Here is a 21,812-nt window from a genome sequence, read left to right as displayed (position 1 = left end):
GGTTTCCCTCATCAAACTCATCAAATACACAATCCAACAACTCCACAACGCTCTGGTGGACAAGTTGTGAGCTGCACATTCACCACGCTATGAGATAATAACACAACGTTACCACACAGAGTTGTTTTAGAGGGAAATACAGAGACTGCTTGATGAAAAACTGTCCCTGAAGGCAACGTGCATCAGCGATTTTGCATGAATTTCCCTCTACAACAACTCTGTGTGGTAACGTTGTGTTATTATCTCATAGCGTGGTGAATGTGCAGCTCACAACTTGTCCACCAGAGCGTTGTGGAGTTGTTGGATTGTGTATTTGATGAGTTTGATGATGGAAACCAAGAAATCCCATTAGCAGCTCACGGCTCTGCTCCACCGTTCTAAAAACAGCTTGCACCGACAATTAAAGGTAACGAACCTACTGCTAAAACTATAGGGATTATGGGGACTATAGGGATTATTGAAATGGGTCAATTTGACAAAATGTTGGACTATCTTTTTAACACAGAAACACAGGACTCTTCTTTACCACTGTTAAAGCAGATATCAGTGGAATGTTTTTGTTAATATAAGTCCTAAATAGTCCTATTTTCCGTCAGCAATCACTTACATGAAGTATTTCAGCCTAAACACGAGTCTCTCCGTCACTCTGCTCTGCTGTAACCCGAGGAGAAAATTTTCCTTGTGGGATACAAGTGTTATCCAATGAGGGGAGAGAACGGCATGAAGGGCTGTGTGTGCAGCCAAGGGATGCGCGTGAATGTGGTGACGTAGCACGAGGACCAATTGATGCCTGACAAGGGCGGGGGCTGCTAACTCATGGTGCGTTCAAGGAAACTCGTACTTTGTGTTTTTCCTTCCTGTGAAGTCATACCAGTTCGATCTGGTACGAGTTCACGGGTCGGAAGTTACGAGTGGCCGTTATAGGGAACTTTCACAGACAACAGGACGGTAAAAACACGAGCTACGGGTTACCTGGAACGCTACCAAGTCGTAGTTGTGACTTGAAGCTGTAACTTACGGTTTCAAAAGCCTGCCTTGAACACAGCATTAGCCGAAACGGCCGTGCCACTGATATCTGCTTTAATGTGAGGTTTTATGTTTAACCATCAGTTTTCAGAAACGTTATTTATATCGACATTGTCAGTCAATAAGAAGGCGCTGACACCGACAGGAGGAGGACATGATGGATGGATAACGGATGATAGACATGTATGCACATCCAGACAGGACTTCACTTTACCCATGAGCCCCCGGCTGCTGTTGCCATGGAGAACAAGGCTTCGGCGAATTCAAAAACAATTAGCTGCTGCTATGTTTTGTGGACAGAACATGGAACTATTGATTGATTGATTGATTTCAGCTCCAGGTCGTAAAATTAATGTCTTCGGTCCGTCGGCGGTAACCGTGGTTACTCGCCCTCTATTTACAGCCAGAGAGGAGGAGGAGGAGATCAATCATTTAAAATGCACTTAAATAAAAATATAGACGATCAGACTTTATTAAATTGAAAATACTAAAGGTGAGGGAAAAACCATGAAACATCCCAAGTTTATTATTGTACTTATACATTAAGACAATTATTTTTTGTATTATAAGTAAGTTTTGTCAAATTTTATGTTTAAATATGTAAATGAGGCAATGCCTAATTAAATATGCGCTCATTTGCATATATTTCCACAACAGAAATCTGACCAATGGATAAAGCTACTTTCAAAATTCTTATTTTATTTTGTTGACACATAAGACTCAGAAGTTTTTACAGAGGAGGATTCTGGATATCTCTTTTTATCACTTTGTAAATGAGAAAATACTGTCACCAGCCATAAAAAAGATAAAATTTCGCCATTTTTTGGGGAATAAAATGTTGTATAAATGAGGCTGTGAATGATATATCAACAATCCCCTCTGTAAAAACCTTCAGAATATAGAAAGGGATCAAAGTGGAAGGTTTGGTGTCTGTAAGTGCTGCTGAAGTGGAGATTTCTAGCTCAGAGTCTGAGTCTAAAATTACATAGATTGCTATTGTTAATAGTACTTTTACGATTGTGTATTGATACAAAGGAAATTACAATTTTTGGAGCCTACATCATTGTTCAGGAGAGAGAGAGCTTTACAATGATACCTGACATGACATGGGTTAGACTAACTCCTGGTGAATTTAGGAGAAATCTACAGACAAAATGAAGTAAAATAAGGACATTAATGTGGATTTTCTAGCATTTATTTCCACTATTCTGAAAGAAGACAATGTAAAAAGAAGCAAAATAGCCCCAAAATCTCAAAAACGATGTTGCTGCCTGCAGTGTCTCACTTACAAAAAAACAACAGGCATAAATCTGATATTTAACGTTTTATACTATTGCACATAAAACCCACTTTAGAAAACGACAGTGCACGTTAAATCAAATGGAAAGGGAACTTGAGGCCTGTGTCAAGAAGAGAGAGACATCATTTCTCATTTGCTTTATAGTGGAGAAGTGAAGTTTTAACACCGGTGCGTTTCTGTCAGAGCATCATTTACTGCCGGACCAGTCGGCCGTGACAGAGTTGGCACTAGTGACGGTATAAAAACAGGAGGTGAGTCGTCGTTCTGCTGCTGCCATCCAGTAATAATCAGCGGGGCTCAGCAGCAGGAGCAGCAACCTGTGAGTAACGAGCTCTGATTAATGCGTGCAGCTTGTCGTTTCACTCACAACGAGCATCGTTTCATACCACAGACAGAAGTGAATTACAGCTCAGAGTGATGTATCGATCTGGGAACGAGCAGCAGAGTCAGAGTCCTGCCCTCTTTTTAAAAAGCTGCAGTCATCAATATTTCTATATTAACGCTGGATCAGACTTGATCGATCATGGCTGGTTGGTTGGTTGGTTGGTGGTGCGTTTTTCTTTTCTTTTTTTTTCTTTTTTTGGAGATGTGCCTAAAGTAAAACTAATTTTTTTTTTTTTTTTTACAATCTGCACTGCAAAAACTCAAAATCTTTCCAAGAATATTTGTCTTATTTCTTGTCAAAATGTCTCAATTTTAGTCTAAACTAATCTCTTTCCACTTAAAATAAGACTCATCACCTAAAAATGAACTTGTTTTTAGATCATTTTCACTTGTTTTAAACTAATCTTCAATTGAAATAAGTAGAAATATCTGCCAGTGAAAGCAAGTTTTTTGTGCTTGTAATAAGAAAGAAAGTGTCTAAAAACAAGCTACTTTTTAATGTGATGAGTCTTATTTTAAGTAGAATTAGATTTGTTTTGACTAGAAATGACATTTTGACTAGAAATAAGACAAATATTCTTGGTGAGATTTTGAATTTTTGCAGTGTGGACCTTATTTCCATCATAAAATCCGATCATTTCCTCCCCCAGATAACTTTGGTGTCATTACAAGTCGTCGTGGTGAAATGAGCTCCAGCCGAGAGCCGCGTATATCCGTATTTACTTTACTTTTACTTTACTTTATTTGTTTATTTGGTCGGGACAATGCATATTAATGGACAGTGAGTACTAGAGTACCCACAGTAAATACACCGGATTTAGCACATGTGCTAAATTACATCCATAGTCCCCAAAACAATACAACTATTAACATAAAAAGTCCAAGAAGACAGAGGACCAGTAGATAACAGGAAAAGTACATTTACATGGTTACAGGGTTGGACATGATACTATATTCTATATTCTATATTCTAAAAAAACCGGCAATTCCCCTTTAACGGTGGATCATTTTTGATCGATCATGGCTGGTTGGTTGGGTGGTAGGTTTTTCTTTTTTCTTTTTTTTTTTGGAGATGTGCCTAAAGTAAAACTGCTATTAAGCTGCAGCTTGAATTATATTATTGTGTGTAAAGATGGAAGTTTCTGGAACGGCTCATTCACTCGCCAGTGAGCAGAAAAGTTTAATTAAATCGCACCAGAGGAGCCGGGTAATTAATAAAAAAAATGCAGCAGGAGAGAGAGAAAGAGAGAGAGAGAGAGGTCCAGAACGAGTTGTGGTGGCAACATTAACACAACATAACACAACATAACATAACATAGACTCCATGCATCAGGCGTTTATCTCTGCAGCCTGCACTTCATCGTCTGTGGCTGTGAGTTGTACACTGTAAAAACTCAAAATCTTTCCAAGGATATTTGTCTTATTTCTTGTCAAAATGTCTCATTTCTAGTCAAAACGAATCTCTTTCCACTTAAAATAAGACTCATCACCTAAAAATTAGCTTGTTTTTAGATCATTTTCACTTGTTTCAAACTAATTTTCAATTAAAATAAGTAGAAAAATCTGCCAGTGAAAGCAGGTTTTTTGTGCTTGTAATAAGAAAGAAAAACTTGCTCCACTATCAGATTTTTCTACTTATTTCAAGTGAAAATCTGCTTGAAAGAAGTAAAAAGTGTCTAAAAAACAAGCTACTTTTTATGTGATGAATCATATTTTTAGTATAGTGAGATTTGTTTTTGACTAGAAATGACATTTTAACTAGAAATAAGACAAATATTCTTGGTAAGATTTTGAGTTTTTGCAGTGTAACTCTCCTAACGAAGCCGTGCAGCCTGACGTGGCTCATTTATGAGCTGGGAAGAATGTCACATACTAATAATCTCTGTGTAAATTAATATTATGATGTCAAAGGAAGGGTTTTTATTTCCCTCAGGTGTCCTCGTCCTCGCTGCAGCTTCAGCCAGCGTTGAGCCTCTGTGTGTGTGTGTGTGTGTGTGTGTGTGTGTGTGTGTGTGTGGGTGAAGTCCAATGACATTTTAATATGAGATGATCACAGCTACAGCAGGGGTCCAGGTGGGAGAACAGGTGGGGTTTCACCGTGTGACGCCCTTCAACCCAACGTTCAAACCACTGAGGGCATCTGTTAGAAAAATACAACAACACAGCTGAAGGACAGCAACAACAAAAACAACAGATGATCAAATACACAACGACCCTGGTTGTGCCTGATGTCGACAAAAATGTCCATTTTCATTTTTCGACTCTTATTATTAAGTGATGCCAAAACAAGACAAGTTGGACGCAACAAAAAACATACAAAGACAAAAAAGCAACGTATTAAAACAACTTATTAAAGGTTTAGACGAGACAAAGTGCTGTACTGGTGCAAACAGTGCTGTATGTGTATGTGCATGTCTGTGAGCATGCGTATAATAATAATACATTTTATTTATAACGCGCTTTTACAAGTTCTCAAAGACGTATGTGTTGGGCTGTGTGTGTGTATGGACGTCTACACTGCAAAATCTCAAAATCCTTCCAAGAATATTTGTCTTATTTCTTGTCAAATTGTCTAATTTCTAGTCAAAACTAATCTCTTTTCACTTAAAATAAGACTCGTCACCTAAAAATGAACTTTTTAGATCATTTTCACTTGTTTCAAACAAATTTTCACTTGAAATAAGTAGAAAAATCTGCCAGTGAAAGCAGGTTTTCTTTGCTTGTAATAAGAAAGAAAAACTTGCTCCACTATCAGATTATTCTACTTATTTCAAGTGAAAATCTGCTTGAAAGAAGTAAAAAGTGTCTAAAACAAGCTACTTTTTATGTGATTAGTCTTATTTTAATTATAATGAGACATTTTGACTAGAAATAAGACAAATATTCTTGGTAAGATTTTGAGTTTTTGCAGTGTATATGTATGTGAAATAACAGGGATGAACTGGAGCCACTGGAGCTTGAGAGAGAGAGTATAAGCAAAGAAAGATACAGCTATGTGAGATGGGAGAGAAAAGAAAAGAAGAGAGAGGATTTTCAATTTTAATTTTTCGATTCTTTGACAGTGTTTTGGGTTATTGACATCAAATCTGGTAAAAAAAAAAAAGTCATTATTTTTCAGTAACTTTGGAATTCCAAAAGAAAACATTTTCAGTCCACCCAACCAACCCAACTCGCCATGAAAATAGCACAAGCTAATATTTTTTTCCAGTTTTTTTTGCATACATCTTCTATTCTACTTCTCCTCTGATGATCCATACCACATAATCAATTAATTTCAGATTTTTAACCCCTTAAATGCCAGTATATAGGGTCCTATGACAAAAAATGGCTCAAAAAGCACACAAAAAGGAGGATATTTTTAATATACTGAATGCAAGCTGGATTTGTCGGGTGGGGATTATACCAGGCTTGGACATGTCATTGATTAGTAACATGCTTTGATTTGGAGGGATTTTTAGTTATTTTGCAATCCCAGATTCCAAACTTTACGCACTCTGGTAACAGATGAGGACAGCATACATTAATATTTTTTTTCCAATTTTTTTTGCATACGTCTTCTATTCTACTTCTCCTCTATGATCAATACCAAAATATTCAATTAATTTCAGACTTTTAACCCTTTAAATGTCAGTATATACGGTCCTATGACAAAAAATTGGCTCAAAAAGTCTTGGTCTCATTGATTAGTAACACACTTGATTTGGATGGATATTTAGTTCTTTTACAATCCCAGATTCCAAACTTTACCATATGTAGTTTCCATGGAAAAAATGCTCTAAAAATAGTATACGTCAATATTTTTTTCCAGTTTCTTTTTGGTTCTGCCAAAAAAACTACGAATCCATCCAAATCAAGTGTGTTACTAATCAATGATATGTCCAAGACTGGTTTAATCCCTCCTCAACAAATCCAGTTTGCATTCAGTATATTGAAAATATCCCCCATTTTTTTTGTCATAGGACCGTATATACCGGCATTTAAGGGGTTAAAAGTATGAAATTAATTGAATATTTGGTATTGATCATCAGAGGAGAAGTAGAATAGAAGGTGTATGCAAAAAAAATGGAAAAAAATCTTCACATTTAATATTCTTATGGCGTTTTTCCAGTGCGTCGTGCTCTTGTCCTCGTGGGGTAAACATGTTCCTCCATGTAAATGAGGATGAGGAACGAGGGTTAAGGTGACCGCTCCTTCTCTCCAACGTGTGTACTTTACTTTTTATTTCTGTGGAGCAGAGTTTCCACTTCACTGACGCCTTGTCTCTTCCTGTATAAGTGGGATGTAAAGTAAAAACCCACATTAGTGTCTCTCTGTCAGGACGCTGAAGTGGTCAGAATCATTTCCTCTGACAGTTTCTCAGACTTCAGTCTCTCACAGCTCATCCTCTCTGACACCCATAATTCTTGGCCGTCTGACAGATTTTCTTCCAGGATTCATTCCTGCAGTAAAGAAGCAGAGAGAGAGAAAGAGAGACTCGGGCTCAGTCGTCATGAATTTATTTCCTCTGTGGCAGAAAAGGAAAAAGAAACCCACGTTGAAGCAGCAGCAGCAGAAAAGTCCTGCAGGTTAAACCGGATCAAGCCGACACTGACTCACACAGAGAGTCGCTATAAACAGACTGGAAACACTCACACTAACCTGACGTGAAGGCTACAAACAGCCCATAATATTCCACGCTCTGTTAGAGGACTGTATTACACCGGTGCTCGCTCCTTTTTAAGGTTCTCCCAGGTGTTTCATGTCTAAATGTTTCCTGAGGATCGTCTCTGTCCTGATGAACTGGAGGAAGAAATCATTCAGAACAAAACGCTGGAAATCTGAAGTTTAGAAAATGTTCAAATCTCTTGTGAAAACTCAGTTTCAGTCATGAGGACGAAGTGTTCTGGTGCTTGAAACAGGTTCAACAGAGTCTGAGCTTCATAAAAGCAGTGGGATATATGGAAACATTTACAATAGGTACACAACAATTAGAGTATCGGTAGTTACTGAGGAACTAATGAGGAACTAACTATTACTTAATCATTAGTTCCTCTTTTTGTGTACCTTAAAGTAAAATTAAGTTAAAAAAAAAACCATTAAAATGAGTAACTACTCATTGTTGTGTACCTTAGTTCCTCAGTAACTACTCACTAGTTCCTCTATACTCATTAGTTCCTCAGTAACTACTCACTAGTTACTCATTAGTTCCTTATTAGTTCCTCAGTAACTACTCATTAGTTCCTCTGTAACTACTCACTAGTTACTCATTAGTTCCTGTATAACTACTCATTAGTTCCTTATTAGTTCCTCAGTAACTACTCATTAGTTCCTCAGTAACTACTCATTAGTTCCTCAGTAACTACTCATTAGTTCCTCTGTAACTACTCACTAGTTACTCATTAGTTCCTGTATAACTACTCATTAGTTCCTTATTAGTTCCTCAGTAGCTACTCATTAGTTCCTCAGTAACTACTCATTAGTTCCTCAGTAACTACTCATTAGTTACTCATTAGTTCCTGTATAACTACTCATTAGTTCCTTATTAGTTCCTCAGTAACTACTCATTAGTTCCTCATTAGTTCCTGTATAACTACTCATTAGTTCCTTATTAGTTCCTCAGTAACTACTCATTAGTTCCTCATTAGTTCCTCTGTAACTAGTACTCTAACTACTTTAACGTGTATTTATAGAATGAAACAGTGATCAGGTCTAAATGAGGATTCTGTTTTAAAGAGCAGAGTCTCCTGGTCTCAGCAGCAGCTGAACTACTTCTCTCTGGCGCAAATTGACTGAAATATAAACAAAAACAAATCGAGACCGGAGGGTTAAAAGAACAAAAACAGAATATCTCATCTCCTACACGTAAACAACAACAACAACAACAACAACAACAACAACAAAGACTTCCACTTTGTCAACAGATCTCCAGGGAGGAGACGTTTGTGGGTCAGTTCAGTTTCTCATGTGGACGGTCACCAAGCAGACAGAGTGTCAGTACACACACACACACACACACACACACACACACACACACACACACACACACACACACACACACACACACACACACATACACACACACACACACACACACACACACACACACACCTTATCCACCTGAGAGCTGCAGCAGGTTTATTTTGGTGCGACAGTCTGAGCCGGAGGCAGCGACTCGGTGTCTGAGTCTCAGGCTCATGGACACAAACCTGAGCAACGACAACAACACAATAACAACACAACAGCACCTACACAGAGCGTCTGCAGAGTCGGTACAAAAAAATAAAATCAGAACTGAAGAGAGTTTTTGCAGATAGAGGTCAGAGGTCAAACAGGGAACTAGTGTGAGTGGCGGAGGGATACGACCACCAGACGCTGAGCTTAGTTCCATTATGAAACATTATCATTGTTATTATTGTATCATAGTGTAACATACATAACACAAACTGTTCCAACAACCAAACAACCAAAAACTGCATTATTATTATTATTATTATTATTATATTAAAGCAGAAGTAAGCGATCCGGTGGTTTTGGCTAATGCTGCGTTCCAGGCAGGCTTTTGAAATCGTAAATTACAGCTTCAAGTCACAACTTACGACTTTGTAGCGTTCCAGGCAACCCACTCGTGTTTCTCCGACCTGTTTTACCTGTGAAAGTCACTATAACGGCCACTCGTAACTTCTGACCTGTGAACTCGTACCAGATCGAACTGGTACCACTTCACAGGTCGGAAAAACACGAGTTACGAGTTTCCTTGAACGCACCATAACGTCTTGTCAGCCGATGGAGTTAGCAGCCCCCGCCCTCGTCATGGATCTATTGGTCCTCGTCCCTACGTCACCACATTCAGGCGCATCCCTTGACTGCACACACAGAGAGGACTGCCCCTTTATGCCGTTCTCTCTCCTCATTGGATAAAACTTGTAGGATACGAGAAAAGTTTTCTCCTGGGCTCAGAGCAGAGCAGAGTGACTGACAGACCCGTGTTTCAGACCAAACACTCTATAGAAGTGATTGCTGTCGGAAGATACAACTATTTAAGACTTATATTAACACAAAAATATTGCTTACTTCTGCTTTAAAGGTATAATGTGTAGGAATTCCCCCCATCTAGCGGTGCGGTTGCATATTTAATTTAATTTAATTTAATTTATTTATTTAAAAAGGACAATTTAGCTACATTACTGTAATAACATCAGTTCATTTCTCTTTTTAAGGAAGAGAAAAGAGGAAGCCCAACGTAAATGTACCGCGATTAGCAAGTAGCTAATTTTCACCCGCAGTCCTCTGGCAGTTTACATAGAGAAGATTTCATAACAATTAGACAAGACACAGGTATAACAGGACAGACATAGAATCAGACACAATGTTGACAGATAAAATAAGACAGACAGTACAATAAGAACTCGACAGAGCAAAACACATCTGAACGTATTCTTGATGTTGCATTCAGGTGAAATCGGGCAGACGTCAGACAGACAACAGACGCTGCATGTATTTGTATCGACTTGTAACAACTCATAATACTGTACTAAAAAGCCAAATAAGTTACAGACTGGGCCTTTAGAGATCTGTCTTATTCTAGTTTATTTATTCTTTTTTTTTTTTTTACTCTTATATCATCTTGATTTATGTGCGCTGCAGACTATATTTTGTTGTGTATTTATTATACAGTGACAATAAACTCATCTTATGATAAATAGACAACAGTTGCGTAAACACAGTTGTGTAAATGTTTCCTGAAGACGTGAGAGAAACAAGTCACAGAAATAAACAATATCACACAGCTCCATGTCTCAGACAGTCCATCCACTTGGTCTTCACTCTGGAACATATAGATAGATAGATAGATAGATAGATAGATAGATAGATAGATAGATAGATAGATAGATAGATAGATAGATAGATAGATAGATAGATAGATAGATAGATAGAACTTTATTCATCCTGCAAACAATAGAATATGCGCTACAAGTGCAAAGGGAGCAACCTAGACATAGGTTAAATACTGTGCTACATCATTTGAGTGCAATACATCATTTAAAATGATATAATACTAATGCAAAATGCAAATGGGCCAAAACATAATTTTAAAATGAGGTGTGTTGTTGTACTTGGACATTCTGATTAGTCTAATGGTCTGTCTAATAATTATTATTACACATTTTATTTATAATTGCCTTTCAAAACACTGTAGTTCAGCTTAAAAAGCAGAGTTTAGAAAATAATCTTAACTATAAAATACATTTTAAAAAACTATGAAAATAAAAAAAACAGTAAATCAATCAATAAAATAAATAAAACATGTTTACAGTGTAAAAATAAAAGTAATAGGATGAATCCAAGCTCCATGCTGCTGTAGGAAACATGAGTTCAAATACAAGAGATCTTCATCATAACAGTTTGTTGAGTGTGAGTCTCTAATTAGGTTTAAGAAACAACTTCAAGTATCAAAAGCAGAGTTCAGAGCAGGACGAGTGTGTGTGTGTGTGTGTGTGTGTGTGTAGTAACTCTAAGCTGTACTGGGTTTCCTGATGATGTTGCTCTGACACGTTTCATCCTGATGCAGCATCAACAATAAAATCTATAAATAGGAAAAACAGCGATTTTTTTTATTTCCTGTCTGAAGATGAAAAACCACATAAGAAGAACAAGGAGCTGTCGACATGACAACACGACGCACACACACACACACACACACACACACACAGGATGTTTCTCCTCTGAATTATTATTATTATTATCATTATTATTAATATTATCATTATTATCATTATTAGCGGCAGTGTTTTGATTTGAGTGTGTAAATGAGACTTAAACATAGATGAATGTGAAACTGCAACATGAGCACTTGTTTCAGCTGCTGGAGTGTGTGTTTGTGTGTGTGTTATGTGTGTGTGTGTGTGTTGTGTGTGTGTGTGTGTGTGTGTGTGTCTGTTGTGTGTATGTGTGTAAATGCTTGTCTGTGCTGTTCTGGAGCTAAGCTGCTGGAGACGCATTTTAGCATGCACGGCAGAGCGGTTTGCCTGTCGCTGCATTTCTTTCTTTCTTTCCGTCTTTTTTTTTAGTTCCTCCTCCTCCTCTTCTCTTCTCTTTGCTCCTGTCAGGCTGAACGTTTCCTCTCCACTACGTCGTTTTGTGTAGCTACAGTGTCGTGCAAAAGTTTGGGCACCTCTGGTTTGAAATCTCTGTTAGTGTGGAAGATGAAATGATCTCCTAAAGACATAAAGTTACAGACGACACATTCACTTTAAGTTTTAGATAATATATAGATCCTCCTCTCACCATAATCCCTATAGTCGTAGCAGTAGGTTCGTCACCTTTAATTGTCGGTGCAAGCTGTTTTTAGAACGGCGGAGCAGAGCCGTGAGCTGCTCAGAGCTACACTACGGAGGCTCATTATGGGATTTCTTGGTTTCCCTCATCAAACTCATCAAATACACAATCCAACAACTCCACAACGCTCTGGTGGACAAGTTGTGAGCTGCACATTCACCACGCTATGAGATAATAACACAACGTTACCACACAGAGTTGTTGTAGAGGGAAATTCATACAAAACCTCTGATGCACGTTGCCTTCAGGGACAGTTTTTCATCAAGCAGTCTCTGTATTTCCCTCTAAAACAACTCTGTGTGGTAACGTTGTGTTATTATCTCATAGTGTGGTGAATGTGCAGCTCACAACTTGTCCACCAGAGCGTTGTGGAGTTGTTGGATTGTGTATTTGATGAGTTTGATGAGGGAAACCAAGAAATCCCATGAGCCTCTGTAGCAAGTTTTTCTTTCTTATTACAAGCACAACAACTTGCTTCACTGGCAGATTTTTCTACTTATTTCAAGTGAAAATTAGTTTGAAACAAGTGAAAATTATCTAAAAACAAGTAAATTTTTAGGTGATGAGTCTTATTTTAAGTGGAATGAGATTAGTTTTGACTAGAAATGAGACATTTTGACAAGAAATAAGACAAATATTCTTGGAATGATTTAGAGTTTTTGCAGTGTTTTTGCACCTCTGAGCTGATAAGAGACTCCACATTTTTCTCTCTCCTGCAGTTGAAGTCATTCATCCCTCATTTTCCCTCCTTCTCTCTCTGTCTCTCTCTTCAGATACAGAAGCCCCAACACCGGCCGTGGCCCCCGTGTCCCTCCTGTCTCCGGTGGCGACCCCAGGCAGCACCAAGGAGAACAACACCCCCGCTGCCCCCGCTGCCCCCGCTGCCCCCGGCCGTAGCCCCGGTGCCGCTGCCAGAGGTTTGCTGCAGTCGGTTCTGGCTCATCGGACCCGTCTGGACGTCCTGCCCTCGGCTCTGCCCCAGAAGCTGCTGCCCCTCCTGGGCCGCGGGCTGAGCCTCGGAGCCCCGGAGCACCAGAGGGGGAAAGCCCTGGCCCCCACACCCACACACACTCCTCCTCCTCCTCCTGCTGCAGACACACACTCCTCCTCCTCCCAGACGCCTCACACACACACACACACTCCTGAGCAGGAGGCTGACGTCACCACGGCAACGCTGGACGATGAGGACACGGAGACGGGGACGCCCTCAGCAGGTACCGGGGTGCTACGGATAAAAACATCCACACAATCACTCTGACTCTTAGTTGAGTGAGTTTATTCTGGTCCTGTAGATTCAAGTACACACTTCAATTATATACACATGTGGTTTAAACATAAATAAACAAACATTATTTCATGTCTTTTCTTTCCCTTAAACTATAGATCCAAAACAAAACAAACGTACCTTGACTGAAAAGGTGTAGGATGAAGCTTCAGTTTATTTTGCCTATACCTCTCTTACGCTGACAGCTCATTTTTAGAAATGAAGAAAGAACAAAACATGTGTGTTAAAGGCTATAGGCTAGATCTGCTGCCCCGCCCATCTCAAAACAACATGCACCGATAATTAAAGGTGATGAACCTACTGCTATGACTATAGGGGTTATGGTGAGATGAGGATCTGACTAAATGTTGAACTATCCCTTTAAAGTCTGTGTGAAGTGAAATAGGAGATTCGATTGTAAATATATTAAAGGAGAATTCCGGTCTTTTCTGACCCATAAATCGTTGTCCTGATGGTCAAAAGCAAAAAAACGTGACTACGTAAAATTGATGCAGGCAAACTGGAGTTACCATGGCTACCCGGCGCTAGGGATAGCCACAACGCTAGCCTATGGGGGCAATTCTTTCAACCACAACAAACACTCAGAAAACAATCAAATATCTCTGGTACATGACTGGAATCCTTACGAGATACCAGTATAAACATGATTTCTTTACAAAAATAAACGGTCTGAGATATTCTGGACATTACCACTGCACTGCTCCACCGTTTATTTTAGTAAAGTCATCATCATCACATCACAACAAGGACAAAGTGTTAGTTTCTGTGTCGTAGAGAGCAGGCGCTCTGTGATCGGATAGTAATGTCTTTCTGGGATGTTTCAGAGTCACACCCCGTCCTGACATACAGCGATGCGACAGCGATGCGAGCGAGTAAAAGTGATTAGAATGCGTTACTTTTCAATCAGCCTGTCCTGACGCTCAACCCTGAAAAAATCTCTATCTGGACGACATTTCACGGCGCTGTCCCGCCCCTAAACACTTCTTATTGGTTGATAAGTACACGCTGCTTTCTGTTGACAAGCAAGTTATCAGAGAGAGGAGAATATGAGAGGAATAAAATTTTAAAAAATGCTCCAAGATGTGAAAAACAGCAACCAGGAAATGTCAGGAATCTCATAAATAGCACCGCAAGTTTGTGTACGTCCCTCAATAATTTGATTGGTTTGGATTCTGAACCAATAGAATATACGCGCCACAAAATCGTCACGCTGCATATCAGGACACCTTCGCGCGAGTTTTCGTCGCCGTTTCGCTCGCTGCATGTGGTGATAGACTATCTGAGGTGAGGGGCTACATGCAAAAACACAAAGTTTCTACTGTTTCTACTCTCCACTATATGAGTTCAGTGGTGTCTCTAAGGATTCCAGTCATGTACCAGAGATATCTGATTGTTTTCTGAGTGTTTGTTGTTGTTGAAAGAATTGCCCCCATAGGTTAGCGTTGTGGCTATCCCTAGCGCCGGGTAGCCATGGTAACTCCGGTTTACCTGCATCAATTTTAGTCGCGTTTTTTGCTCCAACCAACACTGGGTGACCATCAGGACAACGATATAGGGCTCAAAAATGACCGGAATTCTCCTTTAAATATGTTAGAATATAGTTGCTGAAAACATGTGAACAGATAGCCTAATCAAAAAAGTTACTGTTTGCTTGTTGTAACGCTGTTCCGTTACTGACAGTGAAATGCGCCATTAGCCTATTTGACTCAAGATGTCCCGTCACAAGATAATACACCCGTTAAGAAGTGACGGATTCTGTCACGATTTTAACTAAACAAGTTTTTCTAACATTCATATCTGTCAGGATGGTTGTCTATAAGACGTCTGTCAGTGATGTGACTGACTCAGAAAACTAATCTAGCTTCACTTGTGTCAGTCTGAGCGTGTTTAGCTTCTTTAGCTCCAGATTAAACCTGTCATTAGTTAAACATGTAGATAAAGGTTCAGACTCTGCTCATATGAAGCTCATTTAGCTGAAGTCAAGGATCTAAATCATTTTCTGTGCTGATGCAGGAAACAGAGGATGTGATGTGTTTGTGTCCTCTATCTCTCTCTGCTCTACTGCTGCAGCGTCGTGGTTCCTCTCAGCCCAGTAATTTCCATCATTAATTACACACAGCAGGGATTTCCAGAGAGTTTCCACTCAGCCTGCATGGCGTTAAAGAGATTACACGAGAAAATATAAAACCAGGCCAGAGCAGAAAGAATAAACTGTTCCCCCTCTCTCTCCTTCTCTCTCCTCAGCCGTGCAGAGCTGCATGGTGAATTTCTCCGACCCCGAGGGGTACATCGACTCCTCCGACGACCCCCCGCTGCCCGACGGCGCCTTCCTGCACTGCACTTACACAGTGACCGTGTACACCGGCTACGGCGTGGAGCTGCAGGTACACACACACACACACACACACACACACAGAGAGCCAGGCTGCAGGTTGTTGAACCGTCACACTGTGTCTCTCCACCGCTGGACGTCACGATGCTGCAGAGTTCAGCTCTGCCTCCTACTGGCGGCCGCTGCTACTGCAGCTTTTATCATTTATCTGCACACAAATACTGTAGAAGCCTATAAATTAACACACTCCATTATAAAGTGAACTTAAACCCTTTTCAAAACCTGGACTCTCTGTATGTAAAAAAGGTGAACAAATGCACATTCACTGCAAAAACTCAAAATCTTTCCAAGAATATGTGTCTTATTTCTTGTCAAAATGTCTCATTTCTGGTCTAAACTAATCTCTTTCCACTTAAAATAAGACTCACCACCTAAAAATGAACTTGTTTTTAGATCATTTTCACTTGTTTCAAACTGATTTTCACTCGAAATAAGTAGAAAAATCTGCCAGTGAAGCAAGTTTTTTGTGTTTGTAATAAGAAAGAAAAACTTGCCCCACTATCAGATTATTTTAAGTGAAAATCTGCTTGAAAGAAGTAAAAAGTGTCTAAAAACAAGCTGCTTTTTAATATGATGAGTCTTATTTTAAGTAGAATGAGATTTGTTTTGACTGGAAATAAGACAAATATTCTTGGTAAGATTTTGAGTTTTTGCAGTGTGTTGTGTTTAAAGGGGACAGATTATGTAAATCTCACTTTTTGAAGGCTTTTTGACATGTTCCTGACCCCAAAATGTGAGAATTAACCAATAAATCAGTAATTTTCAGGCTCCTGAGGTTGAAATCCATCCACAATGATGTCATTAGTTTCCAAAATTGCATAATCCCACCCCTACACTGCAAAAACTCAAAATCTTACCGAGAATCTAGTCAAAACAAATCTTATTATACTTAAAATAAGACTCATCACATTAAAAAGTAGCTTGTTTTTAGACACTTTTTACTTCTTTCAAGCAAATTTTGACTGAAAATAATCTGATAGTGGAGCAAGTTTTTCTTTCTTATTACAAGCACAAAAAACTTGCTTTGACTGGCAGATTTTTCTACCTGTTTCAAGGGAAAATTTGTTTGAAACAAGTGAAAATGATCTAAAAACAAGTTAAGCAGCTACAGCAGCTCTCTCTCTCTCTGTGTACCGGCTCTTCTTGTTCACACTCAACCAAACTAATGCAGCATTTCACCGGCGCTCTGACGTCCTGTCCAATGCAATACATCAGTGTTGTTGTGTTTAAAGGGGACAGATTATATAAATGTCACCCTCTGAAGCCTCTTTGACATGTTCCTGACCCCAAAATGTGAGAATTAACCAATAAATCAGTCATTTTCAGGCTCCTGAGGTTGAAATCCATCCACAATGATGTCATTAGTTTTCAAATTAGCATAACCCCGCCCCTACCTGTGAGTACAGGTAGCTGTAGAGGGAGTGTGGCCTGGTGAGTAGCGGCTCATTTGCATTTAAAGGGACAGGCACTGTTAGTTTTACACTAATAATATGAAATCAGTCGCTCAGAGAGAATCACTCTGCGCTGCTCTTTCCTACTCAGTGTTTTATCCTTTTTCATCTCATTATGGTTTTGATTTTATTGCCACATTAGTGTTTGGTTTTCCACACTGAAAAGATGTTTTCTGATGTTGGTGGAGACCAAATCTGAGATAAAATGAGATTTAACACCCCAGAGAAGTCACAACATGACTGCAATTGTAAACTACAATACGTCAGTGTTGTGTTTAAAGGGGACGTGTTATGTAAATATCACTTTTTAAAGGCTCTTTGACACATTCCTGCCCCCAAGTTGTGAGAATTGATAAATAAATCAATAATTTTCAGGCTCCTGAGGTTGAAATCCATGTGGTTTTACCAGCTGTTCCCTCGAATTTGCATAATCCCACCCCTACCTGTGAGTACAGGTAGCTGTAGAGGGGGCGGGGCCTGGTGAGCAGCGGCTCATTTGCATTTAAAGGGACAGACACTGAAACCAGAGAGAGCTGTGATGTTTGATCCTTGGAGGTTTTGGACCGAAGCAGAACAGACACACGACTTTAAGAACCTGGGAACTGGTTTAATTGGTGGAAAAGGGACAGAACACGTCTCCTTTAAAGATTGTTGCTCTGTGCTTGTTTATTATGAGGTCAAACAGAATATCATTCTGGTGATAATCCCTCACTTTTTAGCGATGTTGCTGCATTTCTTCATCTCAGGAACTCCTTTCCACCTTAACTCTGCTCCATGTGTCTCTTTAAAGGAGGATTCCGTCCATTTTTGACCCCTAAATCGTTGTCCTGATGGTCACCCAGTGTTGGTTGGAGCAAAAAACGCGACTAAAATTGATGCAGGCAAACCAGTGAACCACTGAACTCATATAGTGTAGAGTATAAACAGTATAAACTTTGTGTTTTTGCATGTAGCCTAACTCTGAAACATCCTGGAAAGACATTACTATCCCATCACAGAGATCTCTGTCTTCCACCGAGCGTCTCTTGGCTGGAAAATAATTTTGGTGAAAACAGCAGGAAACCTGACGCCCCCAAATCTCCATGTTTGTACCTTTTTATTCATTTATTTATTTCTTCCGGAGCAGTGGAGCAGAACAAATGTTGCAGGTTTTTCCATCCCAGTCAGAGAGGACACACTGAGGACACTGTGAGGACACTGTCTCTCTGTCTTTGTTTTGATTTGCACGACCGTAAACAGACGCAGCGGGACTCAGCAATTAGCCTGAGCCCTCACACAGCAAACACACAGTTTGTTATCCTCCTCTGTATCTGTCAGGACCTGCACAGACACGATGCGTTCAGGAGCCTCTAACTTCATCACCTCCACAGCTGCAAACAAAACTTTGTCTCAATTATAGAGTTTTGTTGGGGTTTTTTTCATGCAAAAGGAAACTCTGTTGCTTTTTTTATTCAATTAACTTTATGAACAGAAAAAATATAATTATTATTATTATGAGCAAAAGTTTGGACACCCTACTAAGTTACTTTGTTTTACTGAATGTATTGCTTTTCTAGTCTTATTCTACAGTGGCAGAGCAAATGCTCCGCAAACGACCAAACGCTGCAAAGACAGAAATGATGCAAAACCAAAAACACACAAATGCATGAAACAATTGCAAAAGAAAAACGCTACAACTGAGAAATGCTGCAATCACAGAAATGATGCAGAGCCAAAAACATGCAAACCCACGAATGCAAAAGAGAAACACTGCAAAAACCGAAAAACGCACAAAACTTAACCAAAGTTATCAATTATGTTAGTCGCTGTAACTAAAAAGATGCAACATATAGGATCCAAGACGATGTGAGGGAGAAATGGGGCTCTGGGGGTGGCGTTCTCCGACTACAGTTCTAGGCTACTGTGCAAACATCTGTGGGGTACAAGAACCAAACATGGTTTAACATGATTGAACACAGTACAATGCTTTACAAAAGCTTGAAAAGTGTATCATTGTGCTAAGCACTGATTCACACATATTCAAAGCTTATCAATAGGTCATCGAAAGACATACATTAAAAAATTGAGGGCATATACTGGTAACATATGACAGCATCATTTGCAATACAGTTAAAAATGTTTAACTCATCATTGATAAGCACTAACTGTATTTATAAACTACGTACTAATGAGTATTCATGCGTTATAAATGATGAATTCAGTATTTATTCATGCGCAGCTTAACTAATGTTTAATTGTGTGTACTTATTATAAAGTGTTACCACATGTTTTTGGTTGTGCATCGTTTCTCTATTTGCAGTGTTTGGCCATTGGCCGGCGTATTATTCACCTCTCAAAGTGTTTAACATTACAAGTCACATTCAGTTCAGTTCAGTGCTTTTTTCAACTGTTATGAAATAGATGCATTTTAGCTGCAAATGAAGAATTAATCATATTTATTGACAGGTGACGTGTGTGTAATTCAGTGATGTTGTTGAGTGGATGTGTGAAAGGTGAAACTGTGGTGCAAGAGGGAGATGGAGTGATGGAGAGAGAGAAAGAGAGAGAGAGGGAGAGAGACAAAGGGGATGAATGGACTTTACTGCAGCTGGATGAGGCGTTCAGGTGCATCCAGGTGCATTAACAGAAGCTCCGCCCACTGGGACCTGAGAGACGACAACTGAGGACAGAACAACCCCAGAGACACACTCACACACACACACACACACACACACACACACACACTGACTGGGGATCAGTGTCTTTTCTCCAAGGACACTCTGTCACACCGACAGGAGGAGGAATCGAACCGGCGATCTTCTGACCTGCCTCCAACCTTAGCTTTAAACCTTTAAACTATTTAGATTTAAACAGTCTTCAAAATGCAGAAATGTCCTCAAATCCCCGGGGCGTAAATGTCAAGTCGGTCCTCACAAGGATACCACAACACACACATACACACACACAGACACACACACACACACACACACACACACACACACACACACACACACACATGCAATTCAATTTCAGCTCAGTGCCGCTGACAGTTTCGGGGATTTCAGATATGACCAGAAGCCGGTGACTAAAATGAATCTCTGTCTGCGCCATGCGACACGTTCTGCAGCCAGAGCTGTTTTTATTTTGTATTTTATTTTTTTATTTATTTATTTATTTTCCTCTGCTGCTGCTCATCCAGGAATCTGCGACGTCACGATGCAAATTCAAACCAGAGCCCACGGACGGTCGGTTGGTATCGATCCTGTGCAGCACACAGTGACTCAGGAGCTGCAGAGCCAAACACTCTGAGTCTGTTCACACACACACACACACACACACACACACACAGACACACACACAGACACACACACACACACACACACACACACACACACACACACACACACACACACACACACACACACACACAGACTCAGGCTGCAATGTAAAGACTGGTTTCTTTATGTTTATCACACATAACATGGAAATAGATGGATGTTTATTTACAATAATGGTGTGGCATGGCAACAGTAAATGTAAATGCTGCGTCAGTGCTTTACTCTGATTTAACGATAAATAACACTCAAGAAGAGATCATGTTTTAGTTATGACTGTACATTAATGATTGATGGGAATAAAAAAAGAGACTTTAGTTGGTCTTTTTACAGCATTAAAGAGTAACTCTGATTTATTGCAACACTGATATTCATAGTTTTAGTTTTAGTTTTTCTGTCAGTATTTATAACACTGCACCCACAGGTTTAAACCTTTAAACCTAGACTTTTCTTTAAACTTCTTTTTTGAGAAATTTTACCACTGTTTTCAAGAAAATATTTTACTTCTTTTTTTATTTTTTTGAGAGAAATGTAACCACTTTTTCTAGATTTTTTTGGAGAAATTTTTACCAGTTTCTTCTTTAATCTTTTTTTTTTAAAGCTTTTTGAAAATTTTACCACTTTTTTGGAGAAATTTTTGAGAAAATATTTTTATATAATATTTTAGAACTCTTGCCACTTTTTAAAACTTTTTTTTCCTTCTTTTTTTTAAGTCTTTTTTCCAGAATTTTCTCAACAATATTTCCACAGATTCACGCCATTGGCCCTAATTTGAACATATACATTGACTAAAAATGTAATTTACTTCAGTCTCAAATATTTGTGTGGCGGTCAGAGGCCTAAGGGACACATGGAGCAGAGTTAAGGGGGAAATACTAAAGAGTTCCTGAGATGAAGAAATGCAGCAACATCGCTAAAAGTGAGGGATTATCACCAAAATTATCTTCTGTTTGACCTCATAATAAACAAGCACAGAGCAACAAGCTTTAAAGGAGACGTGTTCTTCCTCTTTTCCACCAATTAAAACAGTTCCCAGGTTCTTGAAGTCGTGTGTCTGTTCTGCTTCGGTCCAAATCCTCCAAGGATCAAACATCACAGCTCTCTCTGGTTTCAGTGTCTGTCCCTTTAAATGCAAATGAGCCGCTGCTCACCAGGCCACACCCCCTCTACAGCTACCTGTACTCACAGGTAGGGGCGGGATTATGCTAATTAGAAAACTAATGACATCATTGTCAGACAGCTGATGGAACAGCTGGTAAAACCACATGGATTCAACCTCAGGAGCCTGAACATCACTGAGTTATTTGTCAATTCTCACATTTTGGGGTCTGAAATATGTCAAAGA

General features: G+C 39.4%; 1 protein-coding gene across 1 annotated transcript in view; it reads left to right on the top strand.

Annotated features, from left to right (window-relative positions):
* Positions 1 to 10,652: 10,652 nt before the first annotated feature.
* sez6l (seizure related 6 homolog (mouse)-like) overlaps positions 10,653 to 21,812 on the top strand; it is a 50,273-nt gene continuing 39,113 nt past the window's right edge. The window contains exons 1-3 of the mRNA XM_085794295.1: positions 10,653 to 10,689; positions 12,799 to 13,239; positions 15,555 to 15,694. Of these exons, the coding sequence (XP_085650421.1) occupies positions 10,653 to 10,689; positions 12,799 to 13,239; positions 15,555 to 15,694 (618 nt within the window). The remainder of the gene's footprint in view (positions 10,690 to 12,798; positions 13,240 to 15,554; positions 15,695 to 21,812) is intronic.

Source organism: Trachurus japonicus, chromosome 12 (assembly GCF_045865225.1).
Source record: "Trachurus japonicus isolate A0001 chromosome 12, Traja_1.0".
NCBI classification, from domain to species: domain Eukaryota; kingdom Metazoa; phylum Chordata; class Actinopteri; order Carangiformes; family Carangidae; genus Trachurus; species Trachurus japonicus.
This window is presented reverse-complemented; position numbering and strand designations above follow the sequence as displayed.